Genomic DNA, 19,886 nt, shown 5'->3' on the forward strand with positions numbered 1-19,886 from the left:
CGGAACCGCCGGCGGGACGGCCCGCCCTCCTCTCGCGAGAGGCGGCAGAGGACGCAGGTTGGTCGGGCGACGGGGGCGCAGCCAATGAGCGGGCGGGAAGGCTGTGACAGACGGCGCCGTCTCTAAGCCCCGCCCCGGCTGCGGAGGCCCGGGTCGCCGCCCGCCTGTCCCTGCCCTCCCCGTCTTCCCTCCCCTCCCCGCCCCGCTCTTCTCTTCCCGTCTGAGGCGGCGGCCGGCCTCCCTCCTCTGCAGCTCGTTCCGGCTCCAGCCCTGGCTCCGCGTTCCCGTCGGGCCCCGACACCGGCCTGAGCGCTTCCCCCGTGGCTCCAGGGCGGCCGCCTCGCCGCCGGCCCCGCGAGTCCCCGCGCTTGTGCTCTCCCTGGGCCTCGGTCCTCGCCGCCCCCCGCCATGAATGAGGAGTACGACGTGATCGTGCTGGGCACCGGCCTGACGGTGAGTCCCCTCCCCCCGCCGCGCGCCGCGGGAGGCCTGGGCCGCCGCGCGGGGCCGCTCCGTGCCGGCCGGCGTCCGTGCGCGCGGGCGGGTGTCGTCGTGGGGCGGGGGGCGCGCTGCGACCGGCGGGGGGCGCGACCCGGGGCGCCGGGGGCCTGCGGCGGAGCGGGGCCGGCCGCGCGGGCGGCGGCTGGGGGCCCCGGCTCGGCCCCGGACGTGCCAGGACAGACCCGGGGCCGGCGAGCCCGGTCCGGGGGGCGGCCTGCCGCCGGCGACGGGGAAGCAGAAGTGGGTGCGGAGCGAGGGCGGCCGCCCGCTGGGCGTGGGGGGCCCGTCCGCCGCCGCTGCGGCTGCACGGCCTCTCCCGGTGGGAAACGGAAAAGCACCCGGCGGGGTGGGGGCGGCGCGAGCGCTCGCAGCTGCGCTTCCTCCTGCGGCCCCGGCCGCGGCGCGTGGGGCTCGGCCTGCAGAGCGGGGCGCGGGGTTTTCGGACAAGTGCTTGGAGAATCCGCGTCCTGGAACTGCTGCACGCCAGTGAACTTAGAGAAAATGAGCTTTTTACGCCCCCCCCCCCCCCGCAACCCCGACTTCAGAGGAGGAGCTTGCACATTCCTCGGAACGCGCCCATCCACTTCCTGAGCATCTGGAGGGAATTGGGGATGAGTGTCCTCGGAGCCTGTCCGTCCGCGGCCTTCTCCGCGGGCCGTTGCCACCCTCTGCTGCCTGCGTCCATCGCCCCCCCCCCCCCCCCGGGGGCTTTCCCCTGAGAACTGGACCGCTGCTGGGTCGCTGGAGGCCGGGTTCCCTCCTACGGACCAGTCCGAAGCCGGCCTGTGCCTGGCTAGGAAGTAGTACCGAACGCATGAGGTCACTCACCTAGAAAACTAGTCGTTTTGCATGCAAGGGATTTGGTCGAATTTCTTTTTTAGGTGCTGAGTTGGCAAACGGTTGGGTGCCTAAATGAACCGGCCTGCCAGCTGCGGGGCTGGTTTCCCTCAGTGAGTGTTCTTAATTAAGGTGTGTGATTGGGGTTCTGAGCTTCGCAGTCTGTGCAGGGTCGCGCCCGTTGAAACGGGCCCGGTTGCTGCCAGGGTGTTGGAAGAGTCAGTTCTGTGTTTTCTATGGTTCTTGTTGGTCTTTCAGATTTGCTCTTGCTTAGGTCAGTTGGACGTGGACAAAGGAGCGCAGATCTGTCCTGCAGGTTTCTACAGGGCTGGTACAGAAGCATCGCTTTGTGTCGAACATCAGCATGCTCTTGCTCTGTAACAACCAAGTGAAGAAAATGCACTTTATTTAAGTATTCATTTGGGTTAATTGTGACCTTTTTGATGAGCAGTAGGCACATAACTGGAAATCAGACCAGTTTCTGCTCTCACTTTGCAGCTGTGATAACTTTAATTCCTATGAGCCTTCTCATAAAGCTGTTCTTTGGGAATTCTGTCCATGCAGAGCATTCACAGTCTTCCCATCATTGATAGGAGTAGTGATGGCAGGAGGATTGGGTAGTGCTGAATGTGTACCCTCATTTCTCGTGACGCAGACTGCTTACCGTTAAGATCAGCAAGGTTAAAAACCTTCAAATCAGAATCTACTATTTCAAGTGAATATACTACTTCATTTTCTTAATGTTTGACTTACAAATACCTAGTGCCAGAGAGTCAAGAACCTAAAAACAGGCACACTCTACCAGTTATGGGTGCAAACTGTTAGGCGATGGCTGTGTGTCAGGTACTTGTAGTGCTATTAACTTGTTACTTTTAAAGAAGTGTACTGTCAGAGTTACTCTGTTGCCTAAAGTGGGCACTGTTCTGTATCAGTTGTTTCTTCTAAAATGAAGGTCGAGGTGATCCACAAATGTTACTTGTAATTTTAATAAATAAAACATAAAACGTGTAACCTGGAACAAAATCATTCTGTATCCGGGAGAAATGGAATATTCTGTATAATTGAATTTTCTAAGGAATTGAGGATTATCACTTTAAAGAACCACCAGTTTCTGGAAAAAAAAAAAAAAAAAAAAACAAAACACAAACCCCTTTCCTATTGACATCACAACTTCTTTACCAAACTAAGTAACATAATTTGCTTGATTAGTAAGACTTCACTTCAGGAGGAGTAGGTATTGTGTTGATGCTGTAACAGTGAAACTGCTGAGATACCTGGTAAATACTCTCAGCCTGTGCCCTTTGTGAGTTACTTCTTCCATCTGCTCATTTCCTCCTCCTCTTGCTGTTAGGCTGGTGATTTTACTTTTCTTTGATTTCAGCTTGAACAGACAACATCTGACCACCTAATACACTGCTTCTAATTGACTTTGGGATTGGCAATAAATTCTTCAATCTTCTTAAAAGTAGTGTTAAAAAAAAGGGTAACTATTTCCACAGCTTATTTGTGGCTAGCAGGTATTTGTGTTGTTTTGTTCTACATAGTAATTCTGGTCTGGAATTACAAATAGAAACATGTACTTTAGTGAGAGTTAAATGGTATTCCCAGTATTAAGATGTCTGGAAATTATTTTACATCCCAGACATAAAATTTTACCCTTTTTCTTTATTAAAACTTTGGATTTTAAAGGGTTTTTAATATCTGATTTAAAAATCCTAAATTGCCTCTCAGATTTGCTCTTTGAAAATCCTGGCCATTGCTATGCTAGAGTTTTGTAGGTGAAGGACTTTCTATCCACCGCAGTAGTGATCATAGGGCCAATATGTACAAATGTCTTATTTTTGGAAGGTATAAATGTCTTGTTGGCAGTCTGTATTTTAAATCAATTTCAAGCATCCTGGCCCCTTAGGATAGAAGTAAAATCAGACACATTTTAGCATCTAGAAGTAGTAGTGAGATAGTTGGTTTGAAAAACCACTAACTAAATGTGTTTGCTCACATCCATGAAAATTAGCAATCCCCCTTATACCTGATTAAAGGCTCTTCCTGGACTACTGGCTTACCCAGTTTCAGTTCTTTAAACTGTGACTGTTGTGATCAGTTGTGGGCATTACATCTGCATGAAGGATGGAGCTCGTGAGTACCTCGTGAGGAGGTACTAGGTGCTGTCGTAGGGCTGCCCGCATGAGAATTCAGACAGGGCAAGCAGGGAACCCTTCACAAAGAAGGTATGTAAGCTGGATTTTAAAAATATTGGTAAGCTTTGAGCAGGAGGCACGATTTTCTGGGCAGAGTGAGCAGGGTGGATTGGTATTGAGAACAGGATGTACATAATGGGGAGTTTTTGCCTGAAACAGAGGGATGAAGAGGCAGATTGGGAAATTGGGTTGGAGAGAGGCTTTCACTAATGTTGAATGTATTAGGCTGAGAAATTTTAACTTTATCTTTCAGGCAGTGGGAAAGGATTTTGAGCAGGAAAGATAGAATTAGAGCCAATTTCAAGAAAAATGATATTTTGACAGCATTTAATCACATGCATTCAAGGGACAGATACTTAAAGGAACATTCTGCTGAAAACAATTATTTTTACTGTGTTGTTGCTGACATATAAAACAGATTAACTGATTTAAAAATGTTTTAGTTAATGTATTTTCCCCATAGTTCTAGGTAAGTAGCTTTCAAAAGTCATTTTTCTTTAGTATTAGTGTTCAGGTACCTTGTTTTGTTTATCACATTTTTGTGGGCATTTATTTACTGTTTGAGTTTTTTGTTGTTGTTGTCATTTATATTTTGTTTTTCCTTGTAACTTTGAAATTCAGTTGGATTTAGAGTTCCGGTGGGTGCTTAGTTTGGTCACTTGGAGGCTCTATCGGAACACTGTACTCAGGCTCTGTTCTCTTCAGTTTCTGCTCTCTAAGGAATCTCTAAGACCAGGGGTCTCGTACCACTGACCTGGGAAGTACTGTGTAGGTTGATCACGGTTTACACACATAAAGGAACACCGTGCACGCCCCTTCGGGACATTAGAGGTATTTTGCCTTAATGTGTTTAGGTGCTTTCCAAGTAAGTTACGCTGATTATTGCAACTCTGGTGATCCGTGCAGGGTGCTAAAGGGAAGGGACCTTCACACCACTGATAGGGCCCTTCCCTCACTCCCACATGTGTGTCCTTGCTAGGACTTGGCTGCTACTGACCTTTAAACTATTTGATCTGGTTACCTCTTTTTATGCAGGAGAACATGAAATGCCAGGTGAGTGGCAGATGCCATTATCATAAAGAAGTTGTATTCTGAAGATGGTTTTATCAGTTACTCTGGGTATGAGTTTGTGTTCTCTCCTCCTCAGGTCATTTGTGGGTGAGTTTGAATTAAATGTGGAGTACTCTAATCTGGTAGATGTAAAACTAATATGTTGGTTAATATTCACTAATAAATAGATTTTTTTCTGGTCAAAGTTATCAGTATTATTGATATATATGATGGGTGGACAGGGTTTTCTAGTGCAAAAAAAGGAAATTCATTTAGAGTATTTTTTCTGGCTTTAATGTGCTTTGCTTGTTATTCTTTATTCATCAGATAGGTAGCAGTACTGGATTTTAATTTCGAGTTAATTTTGTAAGATATTAAAATTTAAGAATCATTAATATGTACCCGATGCCCAGATATGATTGACAGATTTTATCAGCAAATTAGTTCATCCCATGCTTTAAAGCAAAATGTAAAGTATTACACTGTGCTACTATGTATTTTATTCTTTTGGCAATGGAAAAGCAATCTTTTATAGATGGGCTTAGGAGAAGCCATGAACCTGCAGATTTAACTAGCTTTTCTCAACATTTGTTCCAAACCGTGCCTCTAAAGGTGGTTTTGTTAGCAGCTCTTTGGACTTCAGTGAATCTTTAAATTACTGAGCCTTTCACTTTAGGCCTCCATCTTTATTGCTTGCTTTAGAGCTGTGGTCCATTGAGTGGATCATGCTTATTTGCAGGGAAGCGTGGAAAGTTATATATAGAAGATACGCAACACTCAGAGTTGCTTGCTGTGATTTTGCTTCCAAAAGTTAAACTCTGGAGTCTGCCTTTGTTGGCTGGACCCAGGACTGTTTCATCTTTCTCTCTTTATGTCCTAATTTGTTTTTTATGAAGGCAGATTTTTTTTTTTTTTTTTTTACCTGTGCGTAATATGTTGAACCATATATGTTGGTGCTTCTTTGGATTTTTTTTTTTTTTGACAAGTGAATTGCTTTTGAAAAGATTAGGGTTGATTTTTGTAATTATAAAATGCCTTCAGTTCTCTTTATCAAGACACTGTTAAGAAAGTGGACAGGCAAGTAAGCCACGGAATGGAAGAAGTTTGCAGTGCACAGAACCAGTAAGGCACTTTACTCTATCCAGCATATAAAAAGAACTTTAATATAGCTATAAGAAAAAGAAACCCATTTACTTACTTACTTATTTATTTATTTATTTATTTATTTAGAAACCCATTTTTTAAAAAGGGCAAATAATTTGAATAGACACTTATCAAAAGAAGATACCATAATTATCAGTGGACTATAAACTAAACAAGTGCTCAACCTCTTCAGTTGTCAGGAAATGCAAATTAAACCACATCCTAACTACAGAATGGCTAAAATTAAAAAGACACAAGTGTTGGGCAAGGATTTGAAACAACAGGAACTTTCATACCCTTCTGGGACGGAAGTATAAATTCGTACACGCCCTTTGGAAAGCAGTTTGGGAGTTACCTGCTGAAGTCGAACATAATGGTGCTTTCCTTGATATATATCCAACAAACGCATAATAAAAGCAAGTTGAGAATATTCATAGAGCTTTGTTTATAAGAGTCAAAAACTGGCAACTGATCCAGATGACCATTAATAGTAGGAGGGATAAATGATTGTGTAGTCATGTGGTATAGTCACTCAAGTAAAGCCTCCACCACTTTGTTACACAAACCGTGGTTCTTGAGTCAACTGCTTTGAAGCAACACCTGAGAACTTACTAGAACTGCAGAAGGTTAGGGCTCACGCTGAGTATACTGAATCAAAATCAGATCCCCAGTTTTTTGTTTTGTTTTAAAGTAGGCTCTGAGTTCAGTGTGGAGCCTGAACTCCCATGATCCAGTGATCACGAGTGCCGTGCTCTAGCAACAGAGCCAGCCACGCACCCCTAGCATGACCCCCAGTTGATTCTTAGTAACGTTGGAGCAGTGCTGCTTTAGTAGTGATTCTTGAAATTGGTCCTGGACCAGCCTCATTAACATCACGTGGGAAATCATGAGAAAAACGAATTCTCAGCCCCAATCTGGTTCTGTGGGTGGGAGTTCCACAGTCTGTTTTAAGGAGACCTCTGAGTGATGGGGATGCAGAGTGAAGTTTGAGAATCTGCTCAGAATTGACATTTCAAACACGCTCACAGGTGGTACTGAATTGGGAAATACCCCTTGAGATCCAGCCACTGCTTGAGGGTCAGACAGACCTTCTAGAAAGGTCCATGTAGGAAATAGGTCATGCAGGCGGTACAGCCCCTGTCACAACTGTCCTTCCACTATGAAAACGAATGTGGACGATATGTAAACGGACGGGGATGGGCGTTTACCAATAAATCTGTATTTGTGAAATCGCATGTCCACTGCAGTTGACCCCTGTACTTTGGGGACCCCTGCTCTGTAGCAGTAAGAAGTAGTACATCTCAGGAATACACAAAACAGAATTTGGATGAGTCTTGTAAACATAATGTTGAATAAACATGATATATAAACAGGATATAGTGCCTGATGCCATTTATTCAGAGTTTAAAAACAGCAGATCTGCACTTTTAGAAATCAGGAGGTGGGGCGTTGGGGGTGTAGTTATGACTGAGATAGGCCATGAAGTGGCCTCCTGGAGCGTTCCTGGTGTTTGGTGTCTTGATATAAATAAGAAAGACACATCTTCCTAGAGTAAAATTTGACGTTTATACTAAAATGAGTAGATACATTTTGGAGTAAGATTAGAAATAATGAATTTTAAAAATAAAGGTATCAAGTCAGACTTCTAACGGGAGTGAGATTGTTCTCTGCTACCTGGGGTCTTTGGGGTAAATTTGAAAACCCCTAAGGATTAATGAGGATACGTGGGATTTCCGTTTTCTTTTAAAAACAATAAAGCCTTGATCACCAAAACCCTGTTTGAGTTTTGAATGAATGTGTATCCCATCTCTGTGATAATTCTTACATAAAAGAATACTCATATTCTTTTTTGATTTTCCTCCCTCTGTCTTGATAGAGTATATCTTAGTATATACATGTTTTATCTACCTTTTTCCTGAGACTGGACATTTATAATCTATTTATGTTGTCCTGGATGCTTCCTTTAGAGCTCTCGTTCTCAGACTCTTTGGCTTTGGGATATATTCTTAAAAAGTAAGGACCTTGAAGAGTTTTGTTTGGAGGGTTTATATATATATGTATATTTATCATTAGAAATCACTGAAAAATTTTAAAAATTACTAATTCACTTAATGATAAACCCATTATGTGTTAACATGAATAAGCTTTACAAAGTGTAATTGTATCTTCCAAAGTGAAAATATTGTGAGAAGACTATCATTGTTTTACATTTTTAAAAAGATTTATTTATTTTTAAAGATTTTATTTAATCTAGAAAGTGGGCGTGTGCAGGTAGGGGCGGGCAGAGGAGAGGGACAGTCTTTTTTTTTTTTTTTTTTCCTTAAAGATTTTATTTGTTTGAGAGGCAGAGTGAAGGGGGGAAAGAGAGAGAGAGAACCCAAGCAGGAGGGAGAGGGAGAAGCAGACTCCCCGCGGAGCAGGGGGCCTGACGGAGGGCCAAAGGCAGACGCATCACCCACGGAGCCAGCCGGGCACCCTGAGGGAGAGTCTTAGCTAAGCAGACTCCTTGCTGAGCGCGGACCATGCCACAGAGCTGGATCTCACAGCCCTGGGATCACAACTTGAGCCAGAACCGAGAGTGTGATGCTGAAGGGACTGAGCCGCCCAGGTGCCCTTAAGAGGGGCTTTGAAACATGTGGTAATACTTCACTTCTTTTGAAAATGCTTATGCTTTCCCTGTAGGAATGTATCCTGTCAGGTATAATGTCGGTGAACGGGAAGAAAGTTCTTCACATGGATAGAAACCCGTATTATGGAGGAGAAAGTGCATCTATAACACCTCTGGAAGATGTAAGTATTAGAGCAAATTAGGATGCCTTGCATTCTTTGAAACTTTTACTTGTGAATCTCAACTCTACTCCTTGTAGATAGGTTTAATTTTGTTTTATTAACTAGATTATCTCTAGCATCCTGTGTTTTCCGACTCTGTGGGTTTTAGGGCGTGTGGACATTCAAGTTGTGACGGTACTGCCCTCTGGAGCAATTACCTGTGACCTTTCCATGGGAAAGGTGTAGACTTGACGGAGGTCTAACATAGGCCAAGCGCAGGCCGGCACTGCCCAGCTGGTTTCGCTCAGTTACTCAGAGTTTTATCCCCATTTTTCAGATGACAAAATAGTCTGTTATTAAAATCACAGGATTGTGAACCTAGATTGTGGGACTCTACAGCTTTGGTTCTTTTTTTTGCTCTACTCCCTTGCTTCCTGCTTTTTTAGACTAGACACACGAAGCATTTCCAATATATCAATATTTACCATTTTGCTGTTTTGCTGAATCTTTCTCTGAGGTTTGTTCAGCATCCAGATGCTTGGCCGCGAGCTGTGCTGTGTTACTGGGGATACACGGGCATCGTCAATTGCTGTCCATCGTGACTGCTTAAATGGACTTCATCTTTTTTCCAAATTTGTTTTGTATTCAGGCCTGTAGAAAAGTTGAAAGAATAATACCAGTGGGTCAACCTTCCATCTGGATTTAGCAGTTAACATTTTGCAATACTTGCTTTATGTCTTTTTTTGTTACTGGTTTGAATCCTTGAAAGTAACAGACATCATGATACTGGACCCAAATATTTCAGCATCCACTGGCTAAGAATAACATTCTCCTACGTGATCATAGTATCATTTTTAACACATTTAAGGAAATTAACAGTAATATCCAGACCACAGTCAAATTTCCCAGTGATGCCAAGAATGTCTTACATTGTGTGCGGCGGAAGCGTTTTTCTTTTCTTTTCTTTCCTTTCCTTTCTTTTTTTTTTTTTTTAACTACTTTAAACATTGTCTTTGGTGTTTCTCTTTATTCTTATAATCTACAGAAATCTCCCCACTTTTTTTTCTTTTGAAAAGTCCAAGTTAGCTTCTAATAAGAAAGCATCGTTGTGTAGTTCATACTGCATCACGTCAGGAAGCATATTCCCAAATTTTAGACCATAAGGTTCTTTTTATCCAGAGCTCCTGCTCGATTTACATAAATTTTAAATTAGCTGGAGCTAACTTTTTTTTCATTTGAAGAATCCAGAATTTATTTTTGACTCCTTATATAAGTACGGAAGCAAAATTACTTTAGCTAGTAAAGTTAGCTTTTTACCCAGGAGAGAGTGAGTTTAAATGATTTCTACAAATGGTGTATCTGCAGAGTAGTGTATCATTGACAAATTGTTATATATTCTTGCTTATCTGTTAGCAAAAAATACTACCTCTGTAATACTTACTTTAGCATTCATTAGTCTAGTAGTGCATTTAACTTAGATGTGTATTGGAATTTCTCTAAAAATTATATCTAATAAAAAATGGAATGTCGCTGTTATGCTTTACCTCATCTGCTGGTGGTCAGTGACTACGCCAGCACCATGTCATGGACGAATAGTTGCGTAGCGTAACGAAAAGTAGATTTTGTTACATTATGGTAATTTTTGTTTTGGTCTTAGTTATACAAAAGATTTAAAATACCAGGAGCACCACCAGCATCCATGGGAAGAGGAAGAGACTGGAATGTGGACTTAATCCCTAAGTTCCTCATGGCCAATGGTAAAGCCTTCTCACATTTTTGGTGGTACATTGAATCCGATTTAAAAGTAGACTCTAGCTCTTGACACAGTGTTACTCCAGGGATGTGAAAGATTTTGTTGATGGCAACGGTTTGGTGAGTAGACTGTGGCCATTAGAGGTGTCTGGAGTCAGTAAGAATGGAGGTGGGGTGCCTCCTTCCTAATTGGTTCTGGAGACACAAAGCTAGGACATGGCACAGTGTGTATGGAAACTGGAAATGTCTACAACCTCTTCTCGGGGCTTCCCTGACAGTCTGATATCTGGGTCTTTAGAAGGAGCGTTTTCCCTAGTTTGGAGGCTTTTAAATTTATTTCTTCACACTTTTCTCCTTTTTTAATTAGGGGGGCTAAACTGCTGTGATATTAATGCCTTTTTCTGAAATTACATTAAAAATTAGGTTGTTGGTATGAAGTCTGTTTATGTCCCATCAATTAAAGTATGAACTACCCTTTGCCATTTTTGAGTTTTGTTTGTTTCTTGGTTTTGAGTTTATATTCTAGTTTCTTTTAGTGGAAAGATCTTATTTGCATTTTCTCTGAAATTTGTTTATTTAAAAAGATTTTATTTATGTGAGAGAGAGAGCACAAACGGGGAGCAGTAGGCAGAGGGAGAAGCGGACTCCATGCTGAGCAGGGAGCCTGATGTGGGACTGCATCCCTGGAACCCGGGATCATGACCCGAACCGAAGACCGATGCTTAACCGACTGAGCCACCCAGGCTAGGCTGTGTGTGTGTTGAATCTCACCACACCCCCCGGACATGTATTGAGGGGAGAGAGGCAGTGAGTTTTTAAGGCTTTTGTTTTCTATTGCCTGATCTGACTCTTGCCAATAGCCTGTGGGTCTGCCCCTTTCACACCGCCTTTACTAAATCTGAGTATTCTTCATTTTAATTAAAAAACAAATTTATTTATTTGAGAGAAAGAGGGTGCCTGCACACAAGCTGGGAGAGCAGCGGAGGAGGAGGGAGAGAGGATCTGAAGCAGACCCCCCCTCAGCTGAGCACAGAACGGTTGCAAGGCTTGATCTCATGACTCTGGGATCATAACTTGAGCCAAAACCGAGAGTTGGATGCTTAACCTACGGAGGCACCCCGGCACCCCATCTTCGTTTTAATTTTTGTCACTTTGCCATACCTGAAGCCAAAATAATGGATTGATTATTTTTTTATTTTATTTTATTTTATTTTTATTTTTATTTTAAGATTTTTTATTTATTTATTTGTCAGTGATAGAGGGAGAGAGAGCGAGCAAGCACAGGCAGACAGAGAGGCAGGCAGAGGCAGAGGGAGAGGCAGACTCCCTGCCGAGCAAGGAGCCCGATGTGGGACTCGATCCCAGGACGCTGGGATCATGACCTGAGCCGAAGGCAGCCGCCCAACCACTGAGCCACCCAGGCGTCCCTGGATTGATTATTTTTAAGTTGGCTCCATGCTCAACGTGGGGCTTGGACTTGTGAGCCAAGATCAAGAGTCACGTGCTGCAAGCACTGAGCCAGCCTGTGCCCCGTGGAGTTTGTATCTGTTTGTTAGAGAGAGAAATGATTTCAGGATGTTCATTGCCTTTCGTATTGGCCAACCTTAGGCTTTATACGTTTTTCTTTTGAGGTTTCTACATTTTCCCTTATTGATATGAAAGAGTTCTTTATAAAGACTGTGAAATAAATACTCTTAATGTATTTGAAGTTACCTTTTCCAGTCTGTGATTGGCTTTATAAGTAGCTGTGCTGTATTTTTCTTTCAAACATAAGCTTTTACTTTTCATGTAGCTATATAGATTGATTTTTCTTCTTTTTATTGTTTTTGATTTGGAAGGCTATGCTTAATTTTCATCTTTACCTCAAGGTTATAAAAATACTAATATTTGCTGTTAATGGTTTTATAGTTTAATTTTTTTATTGTAAAAATAAATTCACCTGTTTTACTGTGTAAGTTGATTTATTTGTTATCCTGTCTGAGGCTAAATATCTTTAGTTTTTTTGTTTGTTTGTTGTTTTTAAGATTTTATTTATTTAATAGAGATCACAAGTAGGCAGAGAGGCAGGCAGAGAGTGGGGGTGGGAAGCAGGCTCTCACCTGAGCAGAGAGCCCGATGCGGGGCTCAATCCCAGGACCTGAGATCATGACCTGAGCTGAAGGCAGAGGCTTTAACTCAGTGAGCAGCCCAGGCGTCCTGTTGTTTTTAAAGTAATCTCTGCACCCAGCATGGGGCTCAAATTTAGGACCTGAGATCGAGAGTCACAAGCTCTTTCGACTGTGTCAGCCAGGTGCCCCCTCTGTTAACCTGTTTGAGAAGTACACATTGAGATTTAATTTTTCAGAATGGTTAATCAGTTGTCCCTCAGCACCATTTATCTTTTCCACTTTGGTTTGAGCTTTTATAAATATATTAAGTTCTTAGACATGGGTCTCTTTTTTTCCCCACTAATTTAGTTGATTAATCAGTATAACTGTATAATTTAGTACCTGGCTGGGTAAAGCTCTCTTCATTATATTTTGTTTTCAAAACAAAAAGTTGTTTCTAAAAAAGGTGCCTGGGTGGCTCAGTCGATTTAAGTGTCTGACTTTAGCTGACGTCATGATCTCAGGGTCCTGGGACCGAGCTCCACATCGGGCTCTGAGTTTAGTGGGGAATCTGCTCGTCCTCTCCCTCTGCCCCCCACCCACTTGCTTGTGTGTGCAATCTCTCACTCTAAGTAAATAAATCTTCACAATATATATATATATTTTTAATTTTGCCCTAGTGTTTCTGTCCTTTCATATGAGCTTTAAAGTAATTTTGTTTAGTTTCTCAAAAAGTTTTCTATTAAAAAAAAAAAAAAAAGCCGTTTCCCAGGGATCTCAGGGCCTGGGTCGAGGCTCAGTGGCTTTTTGGGCTGCTTCCCTCTGCCTCTCTCTGGCTCGGGTCATGATCTGTCAAATAAATAAATAAAATCTTTAAAAAAAAAAAAAAAAAAGTTTCAGGGTCCTGCTGCCTTCGGATCGAGCCCCGCATCGAGCCCCGCTCGGGCTCCGCAGGAAGCCTGCTTCCCTCTTTCTCTCTCTGCCTGCCTCTCTGCCTACTTGTGATCTCTGTCTGTCAAATAAATAAATAAAATCTTTAAAAAAAAAAAAAGTTTCCCATTTTAGTATACCAAATTTCTTGGCTTATAGGCAGATAATATTTTTAATTATATACCTGAAATTCATCTGAAATTAATGTCCGTTTTATTTTTAATTTATTTTTAAAAAGACTTATTTATTTATTTTAGGGAGGGAGGGGGTGGGGGAGAGGGAAAGAGAGAATCCCAGGCAGGCTCCATGCACAGCTTGGATCCTGTGGTGGGGCTTGATCTCATGACCCTGAGATCATGACCTGAGCTGAAATCAAGAGTCAGATGCTCGAGTGAGCGAGCCACCCAGGCTCCCATGAAATTAATATTCATTTTAATTAGTACAGGTTGAATAATATAAACTGAATAGCACAAATTCTGGAAAATTTTTGCTATTAGCTTCTCTTTACAATAGTAACTTAACGGAAACTCAAGCCCATTTTCAATAGTACTATAATTCTAAACTTCATACCTCTAATAATAATTAACATAGATTTTACAAAAGCAAGTTGATAAAGTTATTACTCTTGAAGTTGTAACATTAAAAAAGTGCTTCTAAAGATGTTCCGCAGTAGGTGTGCATTCTGATTGTGCCATTTAGAACATAGGATTCAAGAGTTTTTGGAAGGGGTTGGACAATCTTAGAAAAAACTGGGAAGTGATGAGTACAAGCCGACAATGAATGTACTTGTATTTCTGCTGGTTTTTGAAGATACTAAGACTTAAGTTTCAGTTTGGAGTGTTGGACTTTTTTAGGTCAGCTGGTGAAGATGCTGCTTTATACAGAGGTCACTCGCTATCTGGATTTCAAAGTGACTGAAGGGAGCTTTGTCTATAAGGGTGGAAAGATCTACAAGGTTCCGTCCACTGAAGCAGAAGCTCTGGCATCTAGTAAGTCATTTTATTTTATTTTCTCAGAACCCTGAGATTTCATAACGGAAGGGAATCTTAGAGACCACATTTAATGTCTCTGTCCTGCCAGCCGTCACTCCTCCAGTCGGCAGTATTTACTGAGTGTCTGTTGCTTGCCAGACCCCGAGAGGACATCAGTGAAGAGAAGGTTCAAAAACCCTGCCTCTGAAGCTGGGAGAGGCTTCAGGTGGCTTGCCCCCCGCCGCCCCCATGGAACTTGGTGCTGGTGTGGGTCAGGCAGTGCTCTTCGCGTACTAGTAAGAATTCGTAAGAGCTGTTGTTCGGCCGGGGGATGGGGGTTCCTGTGTGCTAGGCTCTGTGCAAAACACTTCACGTTCATTGTCTTATTTGACGTTAGAAACAGCTCTACAGGGTAGGATTTCCATTTTATAGATGAGGGAACTCTGGCCTGAAGTCTCGTAGGTAAGTGGCAAGACGAGTGGAAAATGGTATTACTGTAGCGCCTGTGGATGTAAGCCGTGTGCTGAGCGGGCCGCTGACCCAGCTTAGCCATCCTGCCAAAGAAGAAACTCTGTTCTGGCGAAACCTTCTCTTTTAATTGATGCTGTTGTCATTGTCTGCAGTCTCTGATTTTAGGAATTTCCGGTGAGTAGGGAGTGATTTTATTCTTTGCCCCAAAAGATTTCCTTTCTTGGCTCAAGCTAAGGTTCCTGGTTAACATTTTTTTTTTTTTAAAGCTTTTATTTATTTATTTGACAGAGATCACAAGTAGGCAGAGAGGCAGGCAGAGAGAGGGAGAGGGAAGCAGGCTCCCTGCTGAGCAGAGAGCCCGATGCGGGACTCGATCCCAGGATCCCTGAGATCATGACCTGAGCCGGAGGCAGAGGCGTAACCCACTGAGCCATCCAGGCGCCCCTGCTTAACATTTTCTATTCCTACCTCTTTTCAAGAGCAAACATCCCTGAAAAAGACCTTCTGTCCTTGAAGGTGTTTGAGTTATCGCGCAGAGCAGTTTGAGAAAGGGTGAATTTGGAGTGCTCACCAGTGGATGAGTTTTCCGCAGTACAGGCTCCAGGAGGAGCTTAGGAGAGGGAGCTGTTTGGATTGGGCCCAGAGACGTGCCAGTAGATTCTCAGGATTCTTTTGGTGGGAGAGTGGGAAAGTTCCCTCACCTTAAAATGTAATTTGAATTACTTTGGCGGCTTCTCTAACTCCATTTATTTCCTTCTTGCTATGGGGAGAAAATGTTGAAGGCACTCTAGCCAGAAAGAAAGAAGTCAGCACAGAGATTTGTGGCTAAGTTAGGATTAACAACCAGAAAGGGAATGGAATGGTTCATACTTAAATTGAGGGCGTTAGTGGTATAATCATGGGTTAGAAATTACTTTAAATGACAACATAAATTTTATTCCAAAGAAATAAGAGTTCAGCAGTTTGAAGACCATCTTTTACAGCAGAGTTTGTGTTCTAAACTTTGGTTTATACTCTGCACTCTTACCTATGTTAGTAGCTTCGCTTCCTGCCTCCATTAAACAAAAATTTAAGGATGTACCTCGTAGCAGTTTTATTTTCCCTTTCTGATTTAATTTTTTCAAATATGTAGAACATTTACATGACTGGAAAGTCAGCACTGTATCAGAAGACGCGTTTAGAGTCTCGTCCTCATTCTCGTGTCACTTGATTGTGTTTGTTTCCGGTTTGTCCTTCTCATGGCCCCCTGCCCCCAAATAAGCAAGTATGTTCATGTATCTGTTGTTATGGTTAGGTTTATTGAGGTATAATTTAGACGGAGTAGAATTTACCTGTTTTAGTACACAGTTGTATGAATTTTTACCAGATCCTTACCTTCTCAGTAGCTGTTTTTCTGTTAATGAATAGGATCTTGAAGTCAGAACGGCAGGCAGGAAAACCCTCGGCAGCATGAACGGGATAAGGGAAGGTGTAGAAGTGGAGAAGTTCATGTGCAACCTCAGGGTTCCAGTAAATATTTGTTGATTGGTCAAGTGTTACTTGAATCACATCAGTGAGAAATGTCTTTGGCCTCTAAAGTCATGTTGAACATAGATAAGTTCAGAAATGTTTCGAGACGTTTTCATGAATGGCTTGGAAGTGGGTCCAGCAAAATCTTCTGTCTTAATTTAAATCTCTCGCTTGTGTGTTTGTTCTGACTCCGAACTGCTGCGAGCCCCATGTTCCCACAGGCCACCTCGGCCATCAGCGAGGGCGTCCCCTTTCCTGGTGCAGAGCGGCGAGACGTCCCGGAGCAGGCGGAGTGAGGTCGGGGCGCACCGGCAGCGGGGGTGCGGCGTGCTCGCCTTCACGAGTGTGCTCTGACATGGGTCTCCGCTCTCACTCTTTTTTCTTTTTTTATGCTGCGGTCAAAAGTTTGTTCTGGTCTTTTCCCCTTAATTGAAGCATGGTTGACACACACGGTTGTATTAGTTTCGGGCGTGTAACACGGTGATTCAGCACGTCTCTGCCCTCCGCGCTGCCAAGTGGGGCTGCCGTCTGCCGCCGCCCCGCGCTGGTGCAGCTCTCCCGCCGCACTCAGAGTCGTCCCTGTGCCTGTGCCGGAGTCCAGGCGCCACCGAGGCCCGCCCCTCCCGCCGCATTCAGAGTCGTCCCTGTGCCTGTGCCGGAGTCCGGGCGCCAGCGAGGCCCGCCCCTCCCGCTGCCCTTCACCGATTTTCCCAGCCTCCACCCCGGCGCCCGTCCTTTGTGTCTGTGTCTGTGGGTCTGCTGCTGCTTTTTTAGGTTTGTTCATCCATTTAGTCTGTTTTTATGTTCTACCTGTAAGTGAAATCCTATTTTTTTTCTCTCACTTCACTTAACATAATACCCTCTGGGTCCCTCCGCGTTGCCACAAACGGCACGATGGCACTGGGGTCTGGATTCGCATTTCCCCGATGACGGCGTGATTGGGGCAGCTTCTCTTGTGTCTGTCTGTCTTCTGAAGTAGAAGTAGAAGTTCTGTCGAGTTCCTCTGCCCATTTTTGATCAGATTATTACTTTTTGTGTGTGCTGAGTTGTGTAAGTTTAGTTCTTTATGTATTTTGGATTTAGCCCCTTATCAAATACATCATTTGCACATACTTTCTCTCATTCCGTAGCTGCCTTTTTGCTTCGTTAATGGTTTCCTTTCCTGGGCAGAAGCTGTCTGTGTTGGTGTGGCCCAACATGTAGAGGACTGTTGCTACGGCCGGTGTCCGAGAAGTCCCTGCCTGTCTTTTCTTCTAGATGTTCTGTGGTTTCCTGTGTACATTTAGATCTTTAGTCCATTGTGAGTTAATTTTTGTGTGTGGTGTGCATGTGGCTGTCCAGTGTTCCCAGAAGCATGTGTTGAAGAGACTGTCTTTTTCCCCACCGGATACCCTTGCCTCCGTTGTCACGGATTAATTGCTTGCACAGGTGTGGCTTTATTTCTGTGCGGATGCGCCGATCTGTGGGTCTCTTCGTGCCAGTACCAGACTGTTTTAATCTTTACAATTTTGTCATAAATCTTGAAATCTGGAATTGTGTGATAGTGTCAGCTTTCTTCTTTCTCAAGGTTGCTCTGGCTGTTCAGGGTCTTTGTGGTTCCGTACCAATTTTAGTATTTTATTCTAGTTCTGTGAAAAATGTGGTTGGTATTTTGATAGGGATCCCATTGAACCTGTGGATTGTTTTGGGTAAGTATGGACATTTTAACAGTGTTCTTCCATTCTCTGGTCAGGTCTTAAACCTGTTGAAAACTTTCATTGATTCTCTCCATGAAACTGCTCTGGATTTTGTCACTTTTAATGTTTTAAATGTCTTGACCTAAGGTTTTTGTTTTTGTTCTCGTTCTGTAAATAAACCTCAGTGTGCAAGTGAGTGAAGGAAAGTAAAATATTTGAAATGATGTTAAGGTCCGACTCAGGAAACCAAGTAACTTGGAAAAAGATTTTTTTTCTAACCCTTTTATGATACAGTTGAACATTTTTCTTTCCAAATTGTATATCCAGTACGTGAATAATTCGACCTCTCTTACATTTGCTTGCATCAGGCCGTACGCGAGTTGAATACGGAGCCCATGTTACGTGCCACGCACCCTTCTAGGTTTGGGGCAGGGCGGCTTCAGCAGAAGGGGAAAGCAAACAGCCAGCCTCAGTTAGTGGGAGACAGGCCACGAAAAAGGAAGAGTTCATCAGCTGGTGATAATGCTGTGCGGACAGAGGGAGGAAGGGGCACAGCTCACATAGGGTGATCGGGAAGGCATCATCAGAGAGCAGTAGCTGAAAATTGAGCTGTTTTCTCTCGGCGATCTTATTTTTACCCTGACAACTAAATGTAAGTTGGTGTTTGTGAGGTCATAGAATATATTTTTTTAGCCTTCTACCATTACTGTGTATGCATTCTGTCCCATTTTTTTGTTTTTTAATTTTTTTTAAATTATTTTTTCATTCATCTAAAGTAAGCTCCGTACCCAGTGTGGGGCTTGAACTTAAGACCCTGAGATCAAGAGTCCCAGGCTCTACTGACTGCACCCAGGGGCCCCGTCCCATTTTTTAAAATTAGGTTGTAAATACAGTTTAAACATGTTAAATGTAGTCAGCTCTCATTAATGGCCTCATGATCAATTTAATTTTGAGTTTTGTTGATTTCATCTGTAGTCTTGGGGGAAGTGATATCCAAAATACCAGAACAGTGCACTGTTCGGTGAGAGGGTTGTTCTAAAGCCGTCGTGCGGTTCAGGGAAGGAGAAGAAGCCAGAACGCTGTTTCCTTTGGCCTGTCTCCCTAGCAGCTGTACACTCCGGGGACTCCTGACTCAAGAGAACGGAGCGTTTATAAAGTAGTTTAGACCTGTCTACTCCGCTTTTTTGAGTATGAAGAGCGGTCAGCTGATTAGCTAGAACTTTATTAAAGTAAGCGGCAGGCAGCATAATCGGCCTTTCCCGAAACGCCGGAGTGGACGTTAGCATACAGAGAAGGGAGGAGCGTTCAGAATTTTCGGCAGTTGGCGGGTACAGATCAGACTTGTCAGAAGAACGTCAGCTGGGTGCCTTGCAGCTCAGTCTTCCAAGGTTCCACGTTCTCCTTGTATCACGTGGTTGGTGTGGGAGCTCGGGGACGGCAGGAGCGCGGGAGAGGGGCGGCGCGGCGGGAGAGGGCCGCGAGCCGGCCTGCGTGTTGAACCTGGCCTCTCGCTCTCTTTTCCTCGGTGTCCTCGTGTGAATGTTTGCTTTCTGACCAATTCTTTAGGCTTAATGGGCCTGTTTGAAAAACGTCGCTTCAGAAAATTCCTAGTGTACGTTGCCAACTTCGATGAAAACGATGCCCGAACTTTTGAGGGCATCGATCCTAAGAAGACCGCCATGCGAGAGGTGTACAAGAAATTCGACTTGGGACAAGATGTCATAGACTTTACCGGCCACGCCCTGGCTCTCTACAGAACCGATGAGTAAGTCTTCCGCGGTGCCGATTTCTGTTTTTCTTGGGACCGTCACTGAATTTCTCAGTTCTCTAAAAAGGAAGTTCTGACAAAATGAGTAGATAGCCATGTTATATTATGGAAGGTTCCAGCTGTAAATTAGTGTTAGAACCTTTTAGGTAAAATACGAAAGTAGTGAAATAAAATGATTTCAGAAAAACATTTAAATATTTATTTTCTAATATTTATTTCCTTTA

General features: G+C 43.6%; 1 protein-coding gene across 1 annotated transcript in view; it reads left to right on the forward strand.

Moving 5' to 3' along the window:
- Positions 1–200: 200 nt before the first annotated feature.
- The window catches only part of GDI2 (GDP dissociation inhibitor 2), a 29,887-nt gene continuing 10,201 nt past the window's right edge, over positions 201–19,886 (forward strand). Inside the window, exons 1-5 of the mRNA XM_045072318.1 lie at positions 201–453; positions 8,412–8,519; positions 10,156–10,255; positions 14,122–14,256; positions 19,461–19,659. Coding sequence (XP_044928253.1) covers positions 409–453; positions 8,412–8,519; positions 10,156–10,255; positions 14,122–14,256; positions 19,461–19,659 — 587 coding nt within the window. The 5' untranslated portion in view covers positions 201–408. The remainder of the gene's footprint in view (positions 454–8,411; positions 8,520–10,155; positions 10,256–14,121; positions 14,257–19,460; positions 19,660–19,886) is intronic.

This window comes from Mustela putorius, unplaced genomic scaffold (genome assembly GCF_011764305.1).
Source record: "Mustela putorius furo isolate JIRA1106 unplaced genomic scaffold, ASM1176430v1.1 tig00004033_pilon_pilon_pilon, whole genome shotgun sequence".
NCBI classification, from domain to species: Eukaryota; Metazoa; Chordata; class Mammalia; order Carnivora; family Mustelidae; genus Mustela; species Mustela putorius.